This window comes from Convolutriloba macropyga, chromosome 2 (genome assembly GCF_964194025.1).
Source record: "Convolutriloba macropyga chromosome 2, txConMacr16.3, whole genome shotgun sequence".
NCBI classification, from domain to species: Eukaryota; Metazoa; Xenacoelomorpha; order Acoela; family Convolutidae; genus Convolutriloba; species Convolutriloba macropyga.
This window is the reverse complement of record NC_134469.1, coordinates 32601261-32624651: the sequence shown is the minus strand read 5'-3', so window position 1 is coordinate 32624651 and position 23391 is coordinate 32601261. Positions and strand designations below refer to the sequence as shown.

The window sequence follows — 23391 nt, the reverse complement described above, 5'->3', positions numbered from 1 at the left end:
ATAAGAAAGTACAGAGACAACATAGCCAATAAAGGCATATAGTTTGGTTGACAGGTTTTCGATGCGTGAGATGTTTCTCTTTAATGCATAGAAGGTCTCCAGTCCTTACTAGCTCGTTTTTGGCAGTTTTCAGCCAAGGACAATTTTGAAGACAAGATTACCTCAAGGTGTTTTTGGGTTTTCACGATATCGATACTTTGGTTTTCTTCAGCGGTTGCGTTTTCACATTTGATTAAATTTGCTCCTGTTCAGGCTTAGGACCATGTCGTTGTCGTTGCTATATTGTTGAATGCATTTGGCTGATTGATCAGCTTCTTGGAGACTTGATGTTTTGACTTTGAAGTCATCACCTTATTGATATGCCGGTGTTCTTTGTATGCATTTGGGCAGGGTGTTGATGTACACGATGAGCATTAGAGGCCCCAGGATTGAGACCTGTGGTACTCCACTTGTGACCTTCGACGCTTCAGACTTCTTTTGTCTAATATTGAACGTCTGTTGTCGGATTGTCCGCAATTCCCATTTCACCCAGCTTGGATATGAATTTTTGGTGATTAACTTAATCGCAGGCTTTGTGGAAATCGATATATAGGGCGCAGAACACTTCGTGTTCTTTTTTGTCCATGCGGCCGGAAATCTCAACTAGGTAGATTACTAGTTAGAGGACTAGTGATCTTGCCTGTCGAAAGTCGTATTGCTCGTTGCTTACTTGCTGTTCAGTCAGGGGGTACATCCTGGCGAACAGAATTTTCTCAAAGACTGCGCGGTGGTTTTTTTGTATATTGGTGTGATCTCACAGATCTTCCAGCTAGTGGGAAATTTTCTTTTGTTTAGGCTAGTCGGGAAGACTAATTTAAGGGATTTAGCTAACGCTGGTGTGTTCTTTAAAACTATGTTACTAATTTCATCTGGTCAACATGATTTGCTTATCTGGACGCCACGTATGATTTCTTTGATTTCTTTTTCGAAGATGGCAAAATAATTGAGCTCTGATTTCGAATATGTTCCTGCTGTATTTGTCCTTTGTCGATGAATACATCGAAGAAGTCATTAAACAAATTGCACTTCTCGGTGTCGGCATTTGCAGTTGCATTATGGAATTGTCCGTTTGCAGCGGTGCGGTAGTACATTTCGTCAGGGAATTATTTTATCTAGTGGAGAGATTTAAGGTAATTTTGCAAGTCGGACATACGTTTTCCCTTGAAGTCGGACATACATTTTCCCTTGAAAAGTTGTTCTTCGTATGCAGTTTGGTTACTCAACATCAGGTCTTTGATGTCTTCATTTTTTAACAATCAGTTTTTGATACGGATGTTGGATTTTGCGTGGCGGTGGCTTGGTGGATATATCTGTCGATATGGTGTTTTGGAATGGTCGGTTGCTGGGGCATCGTTTTCCCTTAACAGAATAACCTGCATAGAGTTTTGTATCTATTTACGCTAATTCGATGCTTTCAGGTGCCTCGTGAGTAATGGGTCAAAGGGTGGTTTGTCTCCATGTGGTAAAGCTTGTTTTAGGTTCATTTTGTCAACATTGCGGACCATATATTTCTCGTATTTTTCCTGGGACGTCATGTTCTCCCAGTCAATTTTCTCGAGGTTTTGTACACTAGTCATGACAATCGTGGAGTCCTTTTCTGCTGCTGTGCAATTTAGTTCCTTTAGAAAGGCTTTGAGATTATATGCAGCAGTGTATTGTTGGTTTCGTAGATAATTTGCAAACTTTATTTCTTTCTCTATCTCTTTCAGCTCTGAGCAATGTTTACTCTGTGTGGCAGGTAGGTCTTTGATTGTAATTAGTACTCTTCCATGTTCGATTTTGTGGTTCCATGATGGCCTGTCCTTCCTGTTGATTCAGTACCCGCTGAGGAACGGGGCTTCATCCGGTATGTCATCGGTCAGTCAGGTTTCGGTGAGACAAAGGATGTCATATCCCGATTTGGCTATTTCGTTTGCAAAAGTAAGTCGCCTGTAGAAGTCGAGGACGCCTCTCACGTTAATAATTAGCGTTTCGACCTTTGGTTTTGTTTTTTCAGTCAATCGAACTCGAGTGACAAATATTTTTTCTTCGATTCCTCTTAGTTGTCTATGAAGACCGATTTGTTGTAAAAATTTCTCTTGTAGCCTCAAGTGTCTGATGCGTAGTTCTCTGGTTGACCACCGGAGTCCAGTATGCTACTGCGCAGTTGGAGAATATCGTTTTCAGTCAGTTTCTCTTCTTGATTGAGTTCCCGGGAGATGTAGGCTCTTTTTTCGTAGGTTGCCATTTTGCGTGCAGGCAAGAGAAATTTCTGTTGTTTGGTGTTCGTTGCTGACCTTCACTAGGATTGTTTGGCTCATGTTTCGATCATATGTTCCAATACGATTGACATTATCAATTGGGCAGTTTTGGACTGCTAGGAAGTTAAATATTCCTTTCACTTTCTCTATTGCTTCGTCATATCGTTCTCTTGTTGTCCGAGTCTTGCCTCCAGGGGTGCCATGGAAGCGCATGCCGTCGTAGTTCTCTTTGAATCCGTGGTGTCTTGTGGGTATTAACTGGATTTGCGGTTTTACCCAAACAGGGATCTGGGGCTTTATTGTATCGTGCTGGTTTTGCCCTAACTTTGATTAGAGCTAGTTCTTGTTTCACCTCTTCTAAACACCGGGTGATTGCTTCAACATCTGCCCTATCTCTGGTACTTACGATTTGGTCGAGCACACAATCGGGTTGATTGTTTTGTGCGCAAGAGTTGCACATAAGGAGAATGTTCTAGCTAATTTCTTGGGTACTATATATAGTCTTTTCCCTCATTCCAGTGCAGCTGAGTGGGAGATGCATCGAGTCACCGCATGAGATAGTGGAAGACAGCTGCGCGATTGCTGATAGGGCTTTTGCAGGTTTTACAGTTGCTTTCACTACGGATACGAGTCATTTTTGACTACCTCTTGCGATTCCAATACTCCGGGGAGCCTCCGGATTCACGAATAGACAGCTTTGGTGGTGGGTAAAAAAGTTCAACTATCTGTTTCGAATACAATTAAGATACTCCGTGGAGCCTCCAGATTCACGAAAAGATAGATTTGGGGGAGGGGGTTCCTACTACTACTACTACCTTGTTCTGATGCGATTCCGATACTCCAAAGATCCTCCGGATTCACTAAGAGAAAAGGCAGAAATTCAACTCACTCAGGATTGTTGAAGCTTTCTTTTCTTCATCCTGTCCTTCTGTTTGTTGTTCGGCTTTTTCTTTGGTTTCTTCGGTAGTTTCTTCTTTATTAAACGGCGTAGGTTTCCACTATTGCGTAGTACACAAGAAACGAAGCGGCTCTCGAGGATGGAATCCGGATGTACTTTTGCGGATTCTGCTAGCCGGTTTAAACCTTTCTCCCTTTTTGGGGGATTAGGTTCTTAAGACACTCGACTAGAATGCCAATTTTGCGCAGCTCGGAGGGCAGATCGTGGGTACCACCTCTACGAGTGTAGACAAATGCGATAATGCGATTGTTGATGTAAAGTTCCTTTAGGGTTGCCACGAGCTAGCTGGTCGGGGCGAGGCGGCGGCAAGCTTTTGTGATTGAGTAGATGCTTCTGTGTTCAGTAATGCTGTTAATAAAAACGTTGTGCCAGATGATTAGTTAGTTTCTATTCTTGAGGAAAAACTTGTTTTTAACAAATACTGTAGTTTTTGTAGGATTCTTCGTGATTGGTGATCCAGCTTGCTCCGACAATAGAAACCATTCCCGGACTAGCAAACAGTTTTGTCACTAGAATGCACCCATTGGTGCCTTCCACAAAAGACTTTCATTTCAATCTATTTAATGAGTTTACAATGCAGCAACGCAATTGACTGACGTCGGGTGAATTGTTCTCAAACGACTGCAGAGCAGTTGGCTTGTCAGTAGCCAGCTGCGTGTCTTAGGGAGGCTAGCTTAAACTTTAACGAGTGGGAGTGTGCTCGGGGTTACGGGTGGGATTGGGGGGGGGGGGGTGAAGCTGGGGAGGGAGGAAGTAGTGGAGGGGGGGTCAAACTGAGAACCAGCCATCATATCATGACATTATGTCTCTCGCCCTACTGCAGTGAATGGCATACATGGAGACTTTAAGAGCCCTACGGCTATAAGAGAATTTAGTGCCCTATCTGCTGTTTATTTCGTTTCCGAGGACGAAGATTCAAAATGCTCAGAGGAAAAACTGTAAAGCGAAAAATCGCATAAAAAACGCAGTACTGATACAATTGCTACAAACAAATTGCTTTTTAAGAAAACGTTGAATGATTTCTTGCTCTCACAACATGAAAAAATTCCTTTGAATAGTAACGTAGGAGCTTTTAAATGTTATTTTTATTTTTAGGAAGAAAACAATCAAAAGAAAATATTATAATGTGATTCTTTAAGAAATGTGTTGTTTATTATATTATTGTTTGAATGATTGAAATATTTTTTGTTTCAGGTATATTTAACCGTATGGTTTGATTTTAATTTACTTGTTGCAAAGAAAAACAATTGAGATCAAATAAAAAACGTTTCTCGCTCAACAAATGTAATATAATGCTTTGCTATGGGTAATATACCATCGATGTGGTGTATTTCAATGCCTGTTATTATGATGGCAAAGGATGCGCTCTGCAGTATCTTCGTACAGAGGGATGCTTGGGCTGACTAACTACTTCTTTTCATAAAACTGGGTATAGTGAGTTTGCAATCTTTAATTATGTACTTTAATAACAATATAAATTCTTGCATCTAGCAAAGCAACTCTTGGGTATAAGCGATTTCCGTTCTTCTAAATGTTAGAATAATCAATGTTTAGTTGTTTACATTATTAATGTAAATAATGTAAATAAAAGAGAATTCCTTCACTTTATATAAAAGGTTGAATTCCTTCATATTATGTAAAGGTTAGAATTCCTTCACACTATATAGAGGGTAACAAGATTATTATTTCATTAATGGAATTTTATGTTGAACAAATATTACATAACAAAATTTTTATGGTTAACAACTCTTAAATAACAAAATTACTGCGTTAAATAATATGACGTAACTTTCAGGGACGTCACACTACCCTGCTTTTTAAAATTCTTCCCCGCTGGAAAGAAAAAGGAAGGTAAGCACTGATTTCCAATTACACGAGTATCAAATAATAATTAGCTCCGGTTACTATTTTTCACGATTTTAAGGATAGAAAATTTAAGCACAACAATAATAGGCTGCGTGAATACATTGGATTTATTAATTCAAGACTAAAATTCCAGGTATAAGCATCAATAATTATAGATAGACAAGGATTTGTCTTTTTTGCATTAATCAAAATGAAATAGCCACTTTATTTACCAAACAATCAATGACATTGATTAATGATTCCAATATGAGTTTTTTTTTTGGCAGAATGATGATTTTCCAAGTAAGTTAAACTTTTGTGTCGTGGATTGTAGCGTGTGTTGCAATTTTTGGCATCGGACCTTTTATTATTCCGAGTGGTCCTACGGTCGTCGGATCCAGTTCTAAGTCTCCGCTAAAGGTTCTACGGTGAGAGTGTAAACTGGCAACAGAATCGCGTCTAACTAGATCAGTTCGTTTCAGGGGTTCTTCTGTGTCATCTTCCCATTCTTGGATTGTTGTTTCCGGCTGTATTTCTATCTTATCGTTCCATTCGTTACGTGATTTATCAATGATGTCAATTTTGTCCGGACTCACACTGAATACAGGTTTTAGTTGAAGATCGCCGTGCTGGGTTTTGAGAAATTTTGGTGTAAGGTCTCCAATTACTTGGAATCTATGATAAAGAAACGTAAACAAGATGTGAAGCAGAATGTTTCCACAAAAGACTATTACTGTAAGCATGAGTGAGAGTTTCAACGGCACATAAGTTTCCAGTTTTGATGTTAGAGTTGGCTTAAGAAGACGCATATCATGCGCTATCGGCTTAGCAATTGCGTCAAGCTGATCGGTCTTCGTAAGTTGAGGGCTGTCTATCAACTTTGTCTTAACTTCTCGTAGTAACTTTATCCCCGCATCGGTTTTAGATTCGAAGTAGGGAAGCTCTTCGAGATCAGGCAGCTCAGACAGCATGCTTTGAAGTGGATCTGGTAATGAAACATTTATCCTGGTTGCTTTGATTTTATCACAGGTATTTAAATCTGGCCTAATCTTGATGTGTTTTGAAATTAATTGTGTCCCGCAGTCCAATGTTAGGATGCAGATGTTACATCCAGGATGTTCTCTACGTTTCGGCGCATTCTTCTGATTGAGGCTGTACTCACGTAAGGTGAAAAAGTCTGATGCAGATGTCAGCAACCAGATTCCATAACCCAGATTTCTGGCCTTTTCCGGCGATGGCAGTAGCACTTTTTCTGTCTCGCAAACAGTAAGCGCCGTCACCGCACTATGGAAAAACAATGTTGCGAGGCACGATGACTGACTAAGGTGTGTTTCCATCGTTTGGTGGCAGATTCTGTAAGTAGAGGAGCCGAGGCAGTTGTCAAATTGCTCCTTTGTTAGAACGGTTGACTCCATCGAATCTTCCGAAATCGCGAGATATTGCCCTTCTACTGACCACTGAATGGCTTCCTTTGGGTCAGGCTGCGGCATAGGCACTGTCACAGCTTTATAGATCTGAAAGGTTGTCTGACTGGAAGCAAGGGGTATCGCAAGGGTCAACAACAATCCTTCTGGGATTGTTGCTACTTCTCGTAACAGCTTTGAATCATAGTATGAGTGAAGCTCGTTTGTTGGAATTGCTAGGCTCAGTCTGTCTGGTGCATTGATTTGACTTTTATATACTGAGTTCAAGACAGCAAGCAGTGATTCGCGTGGCATCAAAGATATTGTCAACCTCTGATCCAGTAATGTGGGCATCGAACCCAAAAGATTGTTTTTGAATGCATAAAGCGCGGCTTTGTAGCTCTTCACGTCAGCCTAAACCAGATTGAGAAGTGAAGCGACGGTGTCAAGATTAAAGTTCAGTTGTTGATTGGAGTACAGGATTTGCGTGCAATCTCTTAGTACGTGAAAATTACGTTCTATTGTTTGGAACTGTTCTTCTATAATTTTCCAGTTCTTATTCTGGTTCTCAGCCATCAGTTGCTCTATGTGTCGAATTTCAGCAATTTCGTTTGTAACAAGGAAGAACTTTTCGTTCGTTCCGTCTTCCATTTCTTTGACGTAATCAGTTAGTGCCATTGTGTATTCATGCATTCGCTCGATGTTTTCTGCGTTTGCTTTTGATTTGTCTTTGCATGATCCAAAAATTCCTAAGATTCCACAGCTTCCTCCAATACCTGCCAGTAGAACTCCGGGTCCAAAAAGTCCAACTCCGGCGATGGTCGCTAATGCAGAGCCATCGTCCCTTCGTACACGATTTGATTTTTCCTGTGGCTTGTATAACAGCTTGGCAGTCTCGTTTCTAATTAAATCGGTTTCGCGTTGTACAAGTGTGACTTCCTCATTGATTTTTTCCATAGCCAAACTACATTGAAAGCGTCCTTTGTTGTATTAAATGGTAGTGAAGAATCAAGTGGGCAAGAAGCGGATGGAATTTTCCATTTGTCTCCTAGTTTTGAAAGCAGTTTCGCGATTTCAGCTTTCAATTCGAAGTTGTAATTGGGGAATGGGAGAAGAAATTCCACATTTACGAACTTTTCAGCCAGAAGAATTTGATTCCTGGTTAAAAATGATTCCACTTCTCAGAACGTCCTCGTAATCATCTGTTGCTTCAGTCCGTGTGAAGAGATTCAACATTAAAGCCGCAAGAACGACGATAATGAGTTTGAAACTCATTTCTTCGTTTGACTGCGGCGTATTCTAGTTGAGTTTGAAATGGTTTTTCAGAAGCTAAGAAAGGCAACTGTATGTATCACTAGGTGTAGTTATTATGGTGAAGTGAACAATCGTAATAATCATTTATTTGCTTGACATTTAAATTCATTTGTTTGTTGAGTTGAAAGTTCAGCAGTAGAGTTGATCGGAATTTTTGAATTATCTAAACCGAGGACAATTTAAATGTCAGAAGTTTTGTTAATCTTTGGAATTTTCTGTTTCAGATACAAATAACTCGGTTTTGAACTTGAGTAGAGTAAGGTAAAGCACTGTCATAGCAGTTTGGTATCATCAAAATGTTTGTTGACATTGTGAATATTTAAAATTCAACAAAACTGGTGATTGCTCTTGAAAGCTGTCCACTGACAGATCCAATAGAGGACATACTAGTTGGCCTAATGGGCAAACTGTGTAGGTTTTGATAGATAGATATCTCATAGCTTTTAATCCAAGTACATTTTTTTAACTATTTTTGGACAATACTGGCGATATTGCAATTGAAATAAAAGGGCAAATAATCTTTCAGATCCAATGGAACAGAACCTATATTCAGCTCTTTCCTGCTTCTTGAACGATTCGAGCGAGTTCAGGAAGAGGTATAGGCCAGATGCTGGCTTGTTGAAGACACTTCACGATCGTGCTCGCTCGATTCGACTGCAAGATGGAAGACCAATTTATGGCACGAAGGGCGTGAAGGTGCCGACTATTGACGAAACCACTGTTGTGCTTCAGGAAGCACACATTAGTGAGGCGGGTAGCCATATTCAGCGGCTGAAAACGTTAGAGTCAGCTCTAGGTTCCCTGTCTATGGGTATCCCGGCCTTCTTGGGAGGAGTCTCCGGAGTCGTCCAAGAGTTAGTAAAAGTTCTCTGATTTCATTTCAAATCAATACATCTTTTGCTTGATAACTTCACGTATTTAATTCACACGTCCACTCTAAATAAGGTTACTCTGCTTAGATTCCTGCGGTCTTGACCGGATTGTTACATGGACAAATTTTCGCAGCAGAGAATTCAAATTAGGGGCGTAACGGAGAACAGAAGAAGGGCTATTTGCACAGAACTTGGGGTCCAATTCAATAGGGACCCATGTTTCTGCCCTGTGGATAGCGTTTCTCTCGGTGCCCCTGGGGAGCCTAAATCCAAATCACAAGGGTCAGGCAAGTGTTTCTTTTCGAGTGTGGCCTTTCTTGTGACTGGTATTGGGGTGAACCAGGCCAAGAAGCATACTCAAATCATTGGGAAAATCAAGCGGGCCAGCGCTGATCTTATGCTGCAACCTGAACTTTCAGCATATTGCAAGGCTGAGCTGGGTTACGCCTCCAATGAATTTGAGGTGCTCTACACGCGAGAGAATCAGGTCTCTGTTGCGGAACACTGGGTTAGTTAACGTTTTTTTTTCTCGACTTTATGCAATTTAGGCTGTGATTTTCGCCCAAAGACATAATGTTGACAATAGCCGGGTTCAGTTTTCCTTTTGAGTGTCACACGTTGTCATTTTTGTAATCAACAGTGTTCCGTGTTTGACTATTTTGGCTTTGTTTTCAGTATTTGGGCCTCACCTGTCTTCTCAGGGTGGACATTGCCGTGTTCTATAAGTACTCTCATCATTCGGGTTGGACTGTTTATCGTTGTGGGAAAGTACAGCCTGGCAATCCGTATCCCACATTATTGTTGTGCAGTGAAGAGAAGTTCTGGAAAGGCGAACCATATTTTCACTGCCTTCCGATAACCGAATATCTTGAGACGTATGTAAAAGCTAAACAGTTTTTTGTAAATTTTTTCCGTTTTTGGCACAAATTAAGTTACTGACTTTTTTCTAGCACTCCGGTTTCCGATGATAGTGAGACCGTGAGCGATCAGGAGTATGAGCCTCCTTCAAAGACTCACAAACTTTAACATTTTTCATCGGATGAACTACAGTTTTCATGACTGTAGTCATCTTTCCTCTGATAATTTACGCATTAATGTAAATTGAAGTTATTTCTCCCACGTCGTAGTTTTTGGTTCCGACAGAAAAATGTTCTAGGATTGTTGAGCAAGTGCTTTCGGCTACTAGGGTAAGGTTATTTCCAAGAAAATGTAACCGAAACATCAAACTTTGAGTGATTTTTGTAAATTTTCGCATACGCGTGGCACTCGAAATTTTTTTTTTCGGTATTCGGCCAAACCAACCATCCCATTGCATAGTTCGTCCAAAAAAAGGGTCGAAACCCCCCCGTATGTTGGTATCTCCGATTTCATCTTCAAGGTCAAACTCTACTTTGAAAATGCATTTTTCCGATTTTTTCAACGTTTCCGTTTTTTAAGTTTTCGTGTCCGTAGGCGCTGTCAATGTAGCGTAATTGACATCAACGATCGTAGAAGGCTGCTGAGTGCACGTTGTAGCAAGTTTCTGTATCTGAAAGTTGTTAAAACACGAAATTGTTAAAGATTTCTGCGAGGTAAATAATCCAATTTTTCCTAATTCTCCCTGATGGGCACAGATGGAAGTGTTTGGCTGATGCACTGACCCCGTGAGGGTTGAGTATAGGCTTCAGTGAAATAATGGTACATCATTTTTGATAAATGTTTTCAAATCAATCAGATTGGAAAATTTTTGTTGATCTCATTTTCATTTCCTCCAGTGATTGAGTGTGGGGAGCGAAGCGACCCCGTCTTTGTTCATCAAATGTAGATGATAACGTTGACATTTGAATTAACAAATTTGCGCTCGATCAAACGAAAAACTGTATCACGATTTAGTCCGTCGAGTCCACATCCAAGTTTTGGTAACGCAATTTCTGTTATCCCTTTAGCTGCGATTTGTTTTTCTAATGAACTGAGGCTGCGTGATAGTGAGTAATATGATGGTTTGTCGTAAAATCTTTCCTTTGTGACTTAGTTAAGGATATGTTTGTTCTCGTGTGGTACAAAGTAAGAAATTGAAGACCCAATCGACACAACTGTGTAATTTGCAGGCTTGTTTCATATTGGGATAGGTTCTGTTAAGCTTAAGCGCTAGTCCTTTTCCCATTTTCATGTCACTAGAGACGCAATGAGCAATGTTTCCGGGGTATTGCAAGATATTAATGTGAACATAAAATATGTTTTGCCTGTCGATTACATTAATTCCGTCGTCAGTTCGTTTTCTTTTCGTTATTCCGCTTCCACTTTGAAGGGTATCGTGCATTCGGCGAAAACTTGATCTCACCAGGTCTCGCTTTGTTTCTTTCGACAGTCCTTCTTGTCGATTAGCTTGTGCAATTCGTTTTTGTAGTTGAACTTTTTTCGTTGTTTTGGGCGTACTTTTGTCCATGAACACCTGTGGCGCTATTTCTTGTCCACTATTCGTTCTCATTCCTGTTCTAGGAGAACGGAGGGATTCCCTTGGTGATATTGGTCTGACTTTTACAGTTTCGTTGAAACTAACACGAGCCGGAGATGCTTGTTGAGGGACTGGTTGATCATCAGGTGTTTGTTCTCTGACTAAATTGTCCAAGTTAAGATCTTCCAAGCTATCAGCTTGCTGTTCGTTCTGTCGAATCATTTGATTGTTGAATTGGTCATGGTCTGATTGCTCAGATTCGTTGCTTTCATCGTCGTTGTCCTGTTCAATTACTTCCTCTGCTGGTTGAACTTCTAGTTCTGCTGGTTCTTGTTTCCGTGAGGTAGTAAAGGGGACGCGATCGCTGGTGCTGCAACAGGCGGCATTATCACTGGCGCAGGTGGTATCGCTGCTGGTGGTGCAGGCGCTATAGGCATTGGTGGTGCAGGTCCTATAGGTATTGCAAGACTAACTTTTGCGGGTGCTGGCTCAATTTTTTCTTGATGATAAGTCAATTGGATATCATCAATAAGCGTTTGTAGATGGTCATCGAACATTGCTGGCTCACTTCTGTATTTTGTGAGGCTTGGGTCTGTTTCAAATTTTTGTTGGTCAATTTGCTCTAAGTCATCGGGTTTTTCGTTTGGCTTGATTGAGCGTAGACGAATTCTGTGTACGCATTGGGTAAAGTTTGTTCCAGTTTTGCGGATGATGTAGTTTGAGTTTGTAAGAACTTTTTCAACTCGGTACAATGGTAACCAAATTTGTACTGACTTACTGGCAAAATCTGATTGTGTTGTCAGTTTCGGGTTGAAAAGCAGGCAGTAGTCGTGAAGTTTAAGGGGTTGCGCGCTAGCTTTCTGATCGTAGTATTTTCGGTAACGCTGATACGATGCGATTAGCTTTCCTTTGGTCTCTTTAAATTTTTCCAACATGGCATCTTGTAATGCTGATACATAATCGGAGTTGGCTGTTGTTGTTTCCAAGGATTTGACCGAAAATCGTAGATCCAACGGCTTTATAGGCTCTCGTCCATGAAATACGGCGCTAGGGCAACAAGCAATTGATGAGTTGTAAGATGTATTATGTATAAACGTTGCTAAGGATACATATTTATGCCAGCTGCATATTCGTTCCGCTGCTCATTTGTATTTAATTTCAATATGCGCTTCAGAGATGCGTGTGAGCGTTCCACAAGTCCAATAGTTTGTGGATGTTTCAGTGTTGCGTGCTTCAGTCGGATTTCAAGAAGTGAACACAGCTCATGCATCAAGCTAGATGTAAACGTCGTTCCAAGGTCTGAAACAATTGTTGTCGGGATGTAACTATGATTGAAAAAAATTTTCACCAACTCTCTTGCTACTGTGTCTGCTGACGCGTTCGTAAGGGGTACGGCAAAGAGGTATTTTGAAAAAACATCAATTCCAGTTAATGCGTACTTATAAATTGGCGATTGTAGTGGTCCTATCAGATCAATTTGCATCATGTCTCCTGGAAAAGATTGCTCCGATGATACAGGTTGTAAGTTTGGTCGTTGATGTTGTTCGTTTGCTCTTTTTAGTTGCATACATGTCAAACAATTTTTAATTGCTTCGATGAGATATTCAGTGAAACCTGGAAAATAGAATCGTTTCCGAAATTCTTGTGCTGTTCGTGAAATTCCAGAATGTCCTGCTGTTTTCGAGTTGTGTATGCGGTAAACTTTTGTGGTACACAGAGCTGTTTATGTTTAACTGTTCCAACATCGTCGAAGAATTTGCGGTACAAAATGTCATTCTCGATTACTAGTCTGTCCAATTGCTTGTAATATTTCTTCAATTTGCTGTTTGCATATCGAAGGTCTTCAATTTCGCCAGTTTGCAACCATTGTTTGACTTTTCGGATATTTTGATCTTGATCTTGTTCTTTTTTATGTCAAGTTGTTCAATTCACTCATCAATGTCATCCAGGAAATCTGCTGGGTCTGGTAAAGTTACAGCTGAAATTCCTCAAGTGATCGTTTCAGTTTTATCAAATCTCTGGTTTTCAGCACTTCGGGTTCTGCTTTTTGTTTTTCCAAATACGTTTCGTACATTCCAAGTTCTTTCAGTTTTTCTACCATTGCTAAATCAATTTGTCCTCCTCTTTGAATGCATCGATGATTTCCTCAATTGTGTTTAAGGACACATCTGGTGTTTCTGCTTCCGATTCTATTTCGATTTCTCTGACTGGTACTTTTTCTGTAAGTCGAAGTGAAAATTGTGCTTCTGGGTGTCTGCATTCGTGAAAGAAAATCCGCCGCATAATTTGCCTTTCCTGGAATATGTGCGATAACAATATTGAACGCCAGAACTCTGTCAAGAAAATTCCACAAAGATGGTGGTATTGATTTTGCCTGGAAAAATTGCGTTAAGCTTCTGTTATCTGTGAGAATTATGACTGGTTTGGTATTAACCCAGATATAATTTGCAAAATGATCCAATGCAAAATACAATGCAAGAAATTCCTTGTAATAAACGGAGAACTTGAGTTGTGGGCTTGTAAACAATCGTGAGCCAAATGAAACTGGTGCATAGGTCTTCTTTTCTCCTGAATTATTCTCCTTGACAGTCTTCTACCATCAGTACGAATCCAGTTCCGTGGTAGCTAGCATCGCAGAGTATCACATATTGTAGTCCGGGTTTTGGTAGTCGAAGTGTTATTTCTGTTGCTCTTAGCAAATCTTGTTTAATTGTTGCTAAACTCTTTCGGTGTTCTTCAGTAATTTCAAGTTCTCTGTCTTTCTTTAGGAGATGACAAAATGGCATCAATTTTGTTCCAAGGTCTGGCATATAATTTCGAAAAAATTGTGCGAATCCGATCAATCGTTTAACTTTTTCGGAGTTTTATTGTTTTCGGCATTTGAATTTTTTTGAGAAATTCATCAATTTTGGTCCTTTCTGGTGAAATTCCTTCTGGTGTTACTACATTTCCCAGAAACTTCATCTTCTGCGTTCCAATCACACATTTTTTAGGTGAAAGTTTGAGACCAGATTTTCGAATACACGTAAAGATTTTTCTAAGCGTAGGAACCAGCTCATCAAAATTTTTGACTGCACTACCGATGTCATCCATGAATTGGGTGCACAAATCCGCTGCTAAGCATGGATCCAAGTAATGTCGTATAAAGGAACTGAATCCAGTTACTGATTTGCTCAGTCCTTGGGCTAGACATTTGTAGGCATATGTACGTGAACTGAAGTTAAATGCCAACAATTGGGTAGATATATCATCTGCCATCTGAACACAATGATAAGCCTGTGAACAGTCCAGCTTGGTGAACAGAGTTTTTCCAGCAAAGTGATTTGATGCGTCGGTCATGTTCGATATTGCTAAATTGCTGTTTAAGTAATCGTTTCGTAGGTGATTAATTCGTCGCAGGTCTATCAAAATTCTTGAGTTTCCCCGATTGTTTTCGATGAGCAAACAAAGGACTACTATACTTTGACTGTGGTAGCGTAGTAATTAATCCGTAATAGTGCATCAGGGCAAGTTCGATCATGAGTTCGTCGCGAAGGTGTATCGGTGTTGGTGGTCCTTGTGTGTATATGGGTAAGTCGTGTTCGGGCGTTAGCTTTATCTTTAGTTCAGTGTTGTGGCCAACATCGAATCGGTGTTTTGCGAACACGTTGCTAAATTCTACCAGTAATTCTTCTACTGTTGATTTTTGGTTGTCTGTCAGGACAGAGTCTTCCCAATCAAATTGTCTCAGAAAGATCTCTCTGTCTTTCGTTGAGCTGGAAGGGTCAATTTTTTCGAGTTGTTGGAGGTTTAGGATTTGGTCGTTGATTTCTCGCTGCAATGGTGATAAAACGTTAACATCAGTACAAGTTTCTGGTGTTGGGAACCACAATTTGTTGTATTCGGGCGGAGGTTTTGTAGATTGTCGTTCAGGATTTGCTATTGTGTTTTGGATTAACTGGTTGATTTCTGCTTTAACGTCCTCTGAGCTCTTCATTCTTGCTAGTGATATGATACTAAGATCAATTGGGAACAGATTTTCGGCTTGATCAGACGTTAAAATGTGAAAGCGTCCAATTTCTGTCTTGTTTGGCAATGTTACGAGATCGTCTGCAAAACTCAAAACAGAAATATACAATTTATTTTCGGATGAGATTGTACTTAATGACTCGTTTGGGACTACGACTCCTGTAACATTTTCCAGATTTTCGTCTCTTTGAAGTTGACATTCAAGTAAAGTTGATTTTCCTGGTTTGAGAATGTACTTTTTTGAGAGTAAAACTGGGATTTTTGTCGATTTCTTCGTTTTCTTGTTCTCGTGCTCTGTTTCCTTGATCGAATTTACTTGTATCGTCATGTCAGGAAATTGTAGCAAGTTGTTCTTAGGGCATATTTGGATGTTGTGCTTCTTGAAAAATGGGTTACCAGGGATCAAAGAGTTTGCAGATTTGAGGACCAGAAACTTCTCATTAAAGCATTAATTTCCAAATTTGAACGGTACTGATACTTCGGTATCCACGGATACATGCTGCCGCTGGCCATTTTTACTGTTGAAAGTGTTGTATTCTCAATGTGAAGTAATTTTTCGATATCTCTGTTTTGACGCAATTCGTGAAATGTTTGTTTTGGAATCACATTTGCACATGCACCGGTATAGATGAGGGCTTTGAACGATATTTGAGGTGAAAATCGGAGTTTAACGTACGAAAGTGTCAATCCATTCATTGATATTACTGCGTAGAGGTGAAAAATTTTGTTAGATGATTGTGATGATTGTGATTGTTCGGGCTTAAGTGGCTTTTTCAGTTTTTTTATTGTTGTAGGGAAAATACTGGTTTCGTTCTGTTTTCCGATTATTTGCTGCGCATTGTGATGCTTTATGATTTGGATATCCACACACTTCGCAAAAGGTAGTTGTCGCACGGACGACTGGCATGTAGGGTCCAGTTGGTGTTTGTATGTCTGTACCATGCATCATTAATTGAGTTGTGTGAGAATTTGGGAGGCTGGGTTGTGGTAGCGTTGTTGAAGTCTGTTGGGTTGCTGATTGTAATTCCAATAGGGAAATCTATTGGGTCGATTGTAGTTGTTCCCTGGCCACTGGTTTCTAAATCTCGGCTGTTGATTCTGGAATCTGTTAGGTCCGTAGTTTGAACTGTAGAATGATTGGTAACTTTGGTTGTTATAACCTCCCCTCTGAGTGTTATCAGAACGATAATTTGCTCTGAAGTTTCCTCTGAAATTTCCTCGATAATTTGGTTGTAAATTCCCTGACGTTTGTGCAGTTTGTTGATTTTGGAACTTTTCATTCACAATTCGAGTCGCTGATTCTTGCACCGCTGCGACTGTTTGGTGGTCCCGTGACTGTTATTCTAGCCTTCGATCGAGGTCCGTGAATCTTTTTTCGAGTGCTTGTTGGGCTGTTGTGATCTTTGACAGAGCATTGATGAGATTTTCAGATACAGATTCATTTATTTCATTAAATCCGTCCTCTGGATAATCATCTTTCCTGCATAACTCTCGAATTGTTATCTGACGTCTCGAGAGATTACACAAATCATCAATTGGTGTAGCTGTAGGTTGGTCCATCAATTTCGATCGCAGCCAACCTGGCATGGCTTTTATGAACAAACGTTTAACTTGTTCATTTCTATGGTCTGTTACAGCATCGATTCTTTCTTGTCTGTGCGCTGTCTCTCTTGCGAAACGTGCTCCTTCTATCGCTGCGTCTGGTGCTCCTGGATCAAGTGGCGCAACCGCTGGCAAATTTGGTGTAGGGTACGCACGAATTGCTTTTCGCTGTAGGTTCACAAGGAAATTTTCTGGCGTGTCTTTCTTCGGATCAAATTTTTCTTGTGCTAGTTTGAGCACTAATACTTCTTGGACCTGTAGATTGCAGAAATGGTTCCTTAAAGCATCAAGGCTGAGGTTCAAATCTATTCGAGTGGCTTCGGGTAAGTTCTGATGAAACCGTAGAGCCTTATCGCGAAGATGCAATTGCAGAAAGTTTGCTTGTTGTGCAGGACCAACTGCTGCGACCGCTACGTAATTTCGAAATAATTGCTCAAACTGATGAAAGTCTTCTTTTTCACTTCCACCAAAGGGTTCGACTGTTATCTGAGCGTGTGCCAATTTTGATCAGCTTTCAATGATTACAATTGATGAACGAAGTTTGCTTAGTTTACGCTATAGAAATTTATTACACAATCAAATTATTCACTTCTCGCACTCCAATTGGTTTGAATATCAGTTAAGAGTGATTTCAAATACCTGATTATCAAGTGTCACTTAATGATTGAGTGCCTATCAATTTTTGCTGTTATTAATTTACTGCAATATTTAAAGAAACGACTAACTAAGTTTGAAGAATCGATGAAGTTTCTCAAGACCTGTTGTGGTAGCTCAAATCACACAAACCAAATAGCAGTAGGAGGTAGAAAACACTGATGAGTCGACTTGCTAGGGAGTCTGACTTGTTACTTATGGGTTAATTGTCCGTAGTTCTCGTCAGAATCCTGAACAAGGCGCTGAGCGGTTGTCCAATTTGGCTCCTAGGTCGGTTCGGTTACTTGTAGTGCTGATTTGGGAAAGCATTGCGTGGTAGATGTTCTGCTGGTATCAACTACTGATACTGCCCCAAAGTTTTCTGTTTAGTGGAGCTGCTGGACTTCTAAGTGTGTTCCCGAATCAATCATCAAGTTGTGCACTTTCAAGGCTGACAAATCTGTGGCAAATGGTTCGAGAAGTAGTGGTGCAGAGTCTCCAATCCGTCACCATGTAATATAATGCTTTGCTATGGGTAATATACCATCGATGTGGTGTATTTCAATGCCTGTTATTATGATGGCAAAGGATGCGCTCTGCAGTATCTTCGTACAGAGGGATGCTTGGGCTGACTCTAACTACTTCTTTTCATAAAACTGGGTATAGTGAGTTTGCAATCTTTAATTATGTACTTTAATAACAATATAAATTCTTGCATCTAGCAAAGCAACTCTTGGGTATAAGCGATTTCCGTTCTTCTAAATGTTAGAATAATCAATGTTTATTTGTTTATATAATTAATGTAAATAATGTAAATAAAAGAGAATTCCTTCACTTTATATAAAAGGTTGAATTCCTTCATATTATGTAAAGGTTAGAATTCCTTCACACTATATAGAGGGTAACAAGATTATTACTTCATTAATGGAATTTTATGTTGAACAAATATTACATAACAAAATTTTTATGGTTAACAACTCCAAAATTACTGCGTTAAATAATATGACGTAACTTTCAGGGACGTCACAACAAAAAATTTCCACATCATTTTACTGTTTCGCTGGTAGGTCAAAACGCCGCCTGAATATAAAGTAGTTCCAGTAAAAATACCGCAAGAAAACCAATACTCATCCTATAACACAATGAGTCCTAAAAACTAAGAGAAGGCCAATAAAAGATCCATTGAGCTATCGCAGCTATTAGCTATTAATAATAAAATAGCTTTGGCTTACCAGCTCTATGAGTTCAGGAATGGGATCAGGCAGTTGTCGCAGACCATTCCTCTTCAGATTAAGCCACTCACACCTTTTCAACTGCTCCAATTGACCACATGGCACTGTTGATTCCACCTGCACCAATAGAAACATTGATTAAACCATAGACAAATCGCACGTTTTGGAGGAAAATTGTTGCCAATAGTAACGTGACCATTTTTCCGCTCATCCAAAAACTTTGGAAAAACTTTGAAATTTAAGATATAAAACTAGTCTATACTAGTGCAACTGAAAAAATATTAGCAATTCTATTTGGGCGAATGGCGACAAAAATGAAACAATCACCGTTTGGATGACTCAGTCAAAAATTCAATCGATACAACGAGTTAACTTACGTCAAATGGGTAATTGTTCAAGTCTATGCCTTTCAATAAAGAGAGTAACTTTTTGTCCACTTCCGTTGGTTCTCCCATTGCCAACTCTATCTGAAAGTATCAAACAATCCCCAGTGAAGTGATGAGCGGATTTAAGATATCAATCGAAGCAAAAAATAAATCATGGCACCAATATTTTAGAAAACATAACCGACTAGCATTTGGCGAATTGCTCTCAAATGACCGGCGAGCGCTTGGCTTCGTCAGTAGATAGACACGGTTTAGTAAGGCTAGACAAACATTTGGTGTGAGTGTTCTCCACATTTGTTTGACTAATTAGTTTAGGCCCCAAGCGGCCACTTCCCTTAGACCCCCTTTTATTCCAAGTTACAATAGTTTCCCCGCCACCGGCTGAACCTCTCTGAAATATTTGCAACGAGCAGTGCAACGTACAATTGAGTGCATTTTGTGTCCAATGTAGGATAATATATGAAAAAAATGTGCTGGTTGTACTATCTTTACAGCCAAACTATCTGCGCTGGACAGAATTGCGGCCATTGAAAAAGCTGGATTGTGTTGATTTTCTGATACCCGAGGTGACAATGCTACGCAATCAGATAAGCGTTGATAAAGAAGCCGGGTTTCTCTTTTCTAAAACCTGCAAAAAGTGGACCCGCCAGAAGTCGAAACAACAGCTGATCCACTTATCACAGTGCGACAGTAAACAAAACCAGGAAGGCGGATGAATTCGAAAGTGTACAGAGAAAAGTAAGATCAACTAATTATAGTAGCCGCCCGTGCGCAATACTCTATGTCCTTGGCTAAATGACCGTGATATTTGGTTAGAATGCAAAGTTATGCAATCCAAAAATTAAAACAGATAGGAATGAAAGTAAAAATCCCTTTTCAGGAATAGAAAGCATTATACCCGGGATTTTCATAAAATCCGGAAAAAAATATGAATTGATTTTAGTGTAATAAGTATAAATAAAGTATTGTAAATGTGATTTTAACTGTAAATAATTTAAAAAATTCGATGTTATTTTAACTCGTTTCTTAGAATTATAGTCAATGACAAGTTTATATAATTTGCTAATAATTTCATTTAAATTTTTAAACCTGACGATGAACGAAATGTTCGAAAACGTTCGTTTTAGTTAATCAATTTAAGTTTTAATTGACAATTACTTCTCTGCATCGTTATAAGTTAAATTGTTAAATAGATTATGATGAAGAAAAGTTAGTTTAACTAGGCTAGATTTAATAGAGTGGTTAGTTCTGATGGAAGTTTGGTGTTCAATGAATGAATTTATTCCTCGCTTTGGTCGGTACCCAATATTGGTTCTATCATCGTGGTAAATAACTAAGTCAACAAAGATTTGTCAGTTTTGTTGATTTCGCTCGAAGCCCAAGCCTTGTCCTATCACAGGTCTATTTTCTTTTCTGACACCTATCAACCTTGTGTCAGCCATAAATCAGGTATTAAAAAAATTTTAAACTAAATCTTTAGCCTTGAAACCCAAGGTTTTTAGTAGATTTTTTATATATGTGTGACACTCACACTGCCCCCCCCCTCTTAACAAGAATAGAGTGCACAACTCACTCAAAATTAAACAATATTTTCATTCACAGATCTTGTTATGTGAACATCTTACTATACAAAAAGATTGTAGCTTCATATGGACAGTTTATTTATCAGTTTTGGTTGTTCATAACTTTTTCTGCCTCGTCAAGTCCAAATATATATTGCGCGCTTCCCGTGCCGAACCATTTCTCAGAATTTGATATTCCCGGTTGACAGTCTTGAAGAATTTTTCGTCTCCACCAGCATCAGGATGCGTCAACAGGCTTTTTTTGTGCTAGTGTTTCTTGAGCTGCTCTTTTGAAGCAGAACTTTTTACCAACAAAATCCCGTATAGCGTTGCAGGCCAGTTCATAATGTTTTTGTTCCGAATCTCGAATAAACATTTCTCCGTGGCCTTTGTTTTGGCTTTTTCGTTCCTAAGAGTACTCTTTTGTCGGTCAATAAGAGATTTCTTTTCGCATTCATAGGCCGAATACTGATTGTAGTGTTCCAGCTGCTCAAGCTCTGACCTCAATTGGTAATTTATTTTCTCCAAAATTTCGATGGCTTCGACCTTCTTAGCAACTTTGACTTTCAAATCGGCCAACTCTTGCTTCAATATCTCAATGGATTGCTCCTGTTCAGCATTTCTGGCTGCTGCTGCCTTTAATTTATCTCGGAACGCCTCACACTCAGCGCTCCATTTACCCAAAACTTCTCCTGTTGCCTCTTTGGTCTTGTTACAATAGTTATCTAGTTCCTATCGAAGCTCGACGAGGTCTTTCTGAAATGAAGAATTAGAACTCTTCAACTTTTCTATCTATGAGCACTGGTTTTGCAGTTCCACTTCAGTCTGCAGAGCATGCGACCGAATATTGGCAAGATTCCAGTCGATACTCTCCTGGGGAAATCTCAAAATAACTTTCCACAATTCTGGAGTGTAGTATACATATTCACCAATCTCTGTGGAATCTCGTTACCCGCTATATTGGATTAAAAAAACCTTATTGCTTCTAAAGTTTCTCGGTATTTTCAATCTTGAACTCAAGATTTTTCCTTTTTTCTGGCCTCGAACTCGAGACGTTCCCTTTTTTTGGTCTTGAAAACCAGACAAATTTTTTTTGGTCTCAAACTCAAAACGTTGCCCTTTCTTCTTTTTTTGGTCTTGAACTCAAGACAACTTACTTTCTTTTTTTAAACAACTGACTCTTTTAAGGACTCTTTTTCTTCAATCATTTTCTTTTGTTCTCGGCGTTCATTTATCAATTTGAGTAATTGATTATACATACGTATTCCCGTTATGGGGTCAAGATTTCGCAATAGTTGTCGCGAAGACGCTCCATTAATAACTAATTCTAAATATACGAACAATATAGGAAATTTTTCACAAATTGAAAAATGAGGTAGACTGTTAAGACTGACACAGCAATGTGCTTCGCTTTTAACCAAATGTATAAGTTTTCGGTTCTTAAATTCCAAAAAATAGTTATTTCATTTGTTAGAAAAAATAGTTGTTGGAACTGATTGTTCTAGTGAATAAAATTTTCATGACTCTATTTTCCATCCAAATCTTGGAATGCTTCCCGGTTGATAATTCCTTTACTATTATGGTGAATTGTTCGAGCAATTTGACTCTGTTTTACGTCTGATATGGAGAAAAGGCTGCGAAGCAGGTTTTCATCACTTCCATTTAAGTTACTGTTCATCGATCACTGATATATCTCACAATTGAATTTCTTCAGCGTTTCTCCATATTGTTGAAAACTGCCGTCTTCTAATTTGACAACATTTGGGTACAGCGGGTTGCATGCAGCGATTGTGTAATTATAATTCAAAATTTTTGTAATAGGGTCCATATATCTAATAGAAGAAAAATTTTGACCCTCTACTAACAAAGGAACTTCTTCTGTGCAGAAAGGAAGTTAAGTTATTGTTGCTACCATCTTTGCACATTTATGAACATATAACACAGATCCTGCTCTTTCGACGTGAGTTGCATTCGCGAAGAGCGTTACTGATGGATTAACAATGTTTTTTGATATTTCAATCATAGTTTGAACTTTTAGTTGTTGAATCTCGCATTGGAGCGTTCTAATTTTCATTAAAAAATTGCTCTCTCTCTTTGAGAAGTTCGAAATTTAAGGTGTATACAACGCTTGAAAGAAACATTTCCATGGTTATTTTAATATTACCAGTTTTCAGTTCTGAACATTCCTCGGAGTAAAAAACACCTGGAACTCCGGTTGTTTTCACCTGCTGTCCACACAAACTAATTGCTTTTTCCTCTAAAATTTCTAATGCAAAAACTTCATATTTGTTTTTGTGCAAAATTTTTCCGCTGATAAAAGTGGTCTTGTTGTTACCAAAAATGTTTGCAGGGTCCTCCATATTTAAGTGTTTGATCGTTTGACATTTTTGCCCACCTTGATTTTCAAAATAAATAGCTTTCTAAATCGTCTTCAAATTATGTGGTTTTGAAAAAAACAGTTTTCGAGAAAACTAGGGGATACTTAAAATTTAATAAGTTTCTTTGTAGCAACTTTCTCCAAATTGTTCAGATGTAAATTTTTGCATTAAATACCACATTTCCAATAAATTTTTGTCGTGTAGGTGAAGTCCACTCTACAGGCTCCGCATAAATAGTGCCTTCGCGCCCATTTCTTGTCATGAAGCTTTGACTGTGCTCTTTGACATAAGTGGTTTCACTGGACAGTCGTAAAAGTTTTTCAGTTACCGACCTGTTGACTTTAAATGTCCTATCTCCAAAACCTGGTATGACAAAGTTTTTGTAACAAATATTCCTACAAACTTCCTCATTTAAAGGGTATATTGATTTTAGTAGTCTCGAATTTTCTGTGAGAAAAACGACATCGTCATATACGTTTCTTTAT

General features: G+C 39.2%; 1 protein-coding gene across 1 annotated transcript in view; it reads right to left on the bottom strand.

The window, feature by feature from the left end:
• LOC142334882 (protein flightless-1 homolog) overlaps positions 1-23028 on the bottom strand; it is a 152177-nt gene extending 129149 nt beyond the window's left edge. Inside the window, exons 1-3 of the mRNA XM_075383207.1 lie at positions 23016-23028; positions 18958-19049; positions 18581-18697 (exon numbers count right to left, since the gene is read on the bottom strand). Coding sequence (XP_075239322.1) covers positions 18581-18697; positions 18958-19035 — 195 coding nt within the window. The 5' untranslated portion in view covers positions 19036-19049; positions 23016-23028. The remainder of the gene's footprint in view (positions 1-18580; positions 18698-18957; positions 19050-23015) is intronic.
• Between the last annotated feature and the right edge of the window lie 363 nt (positions 23029-23391).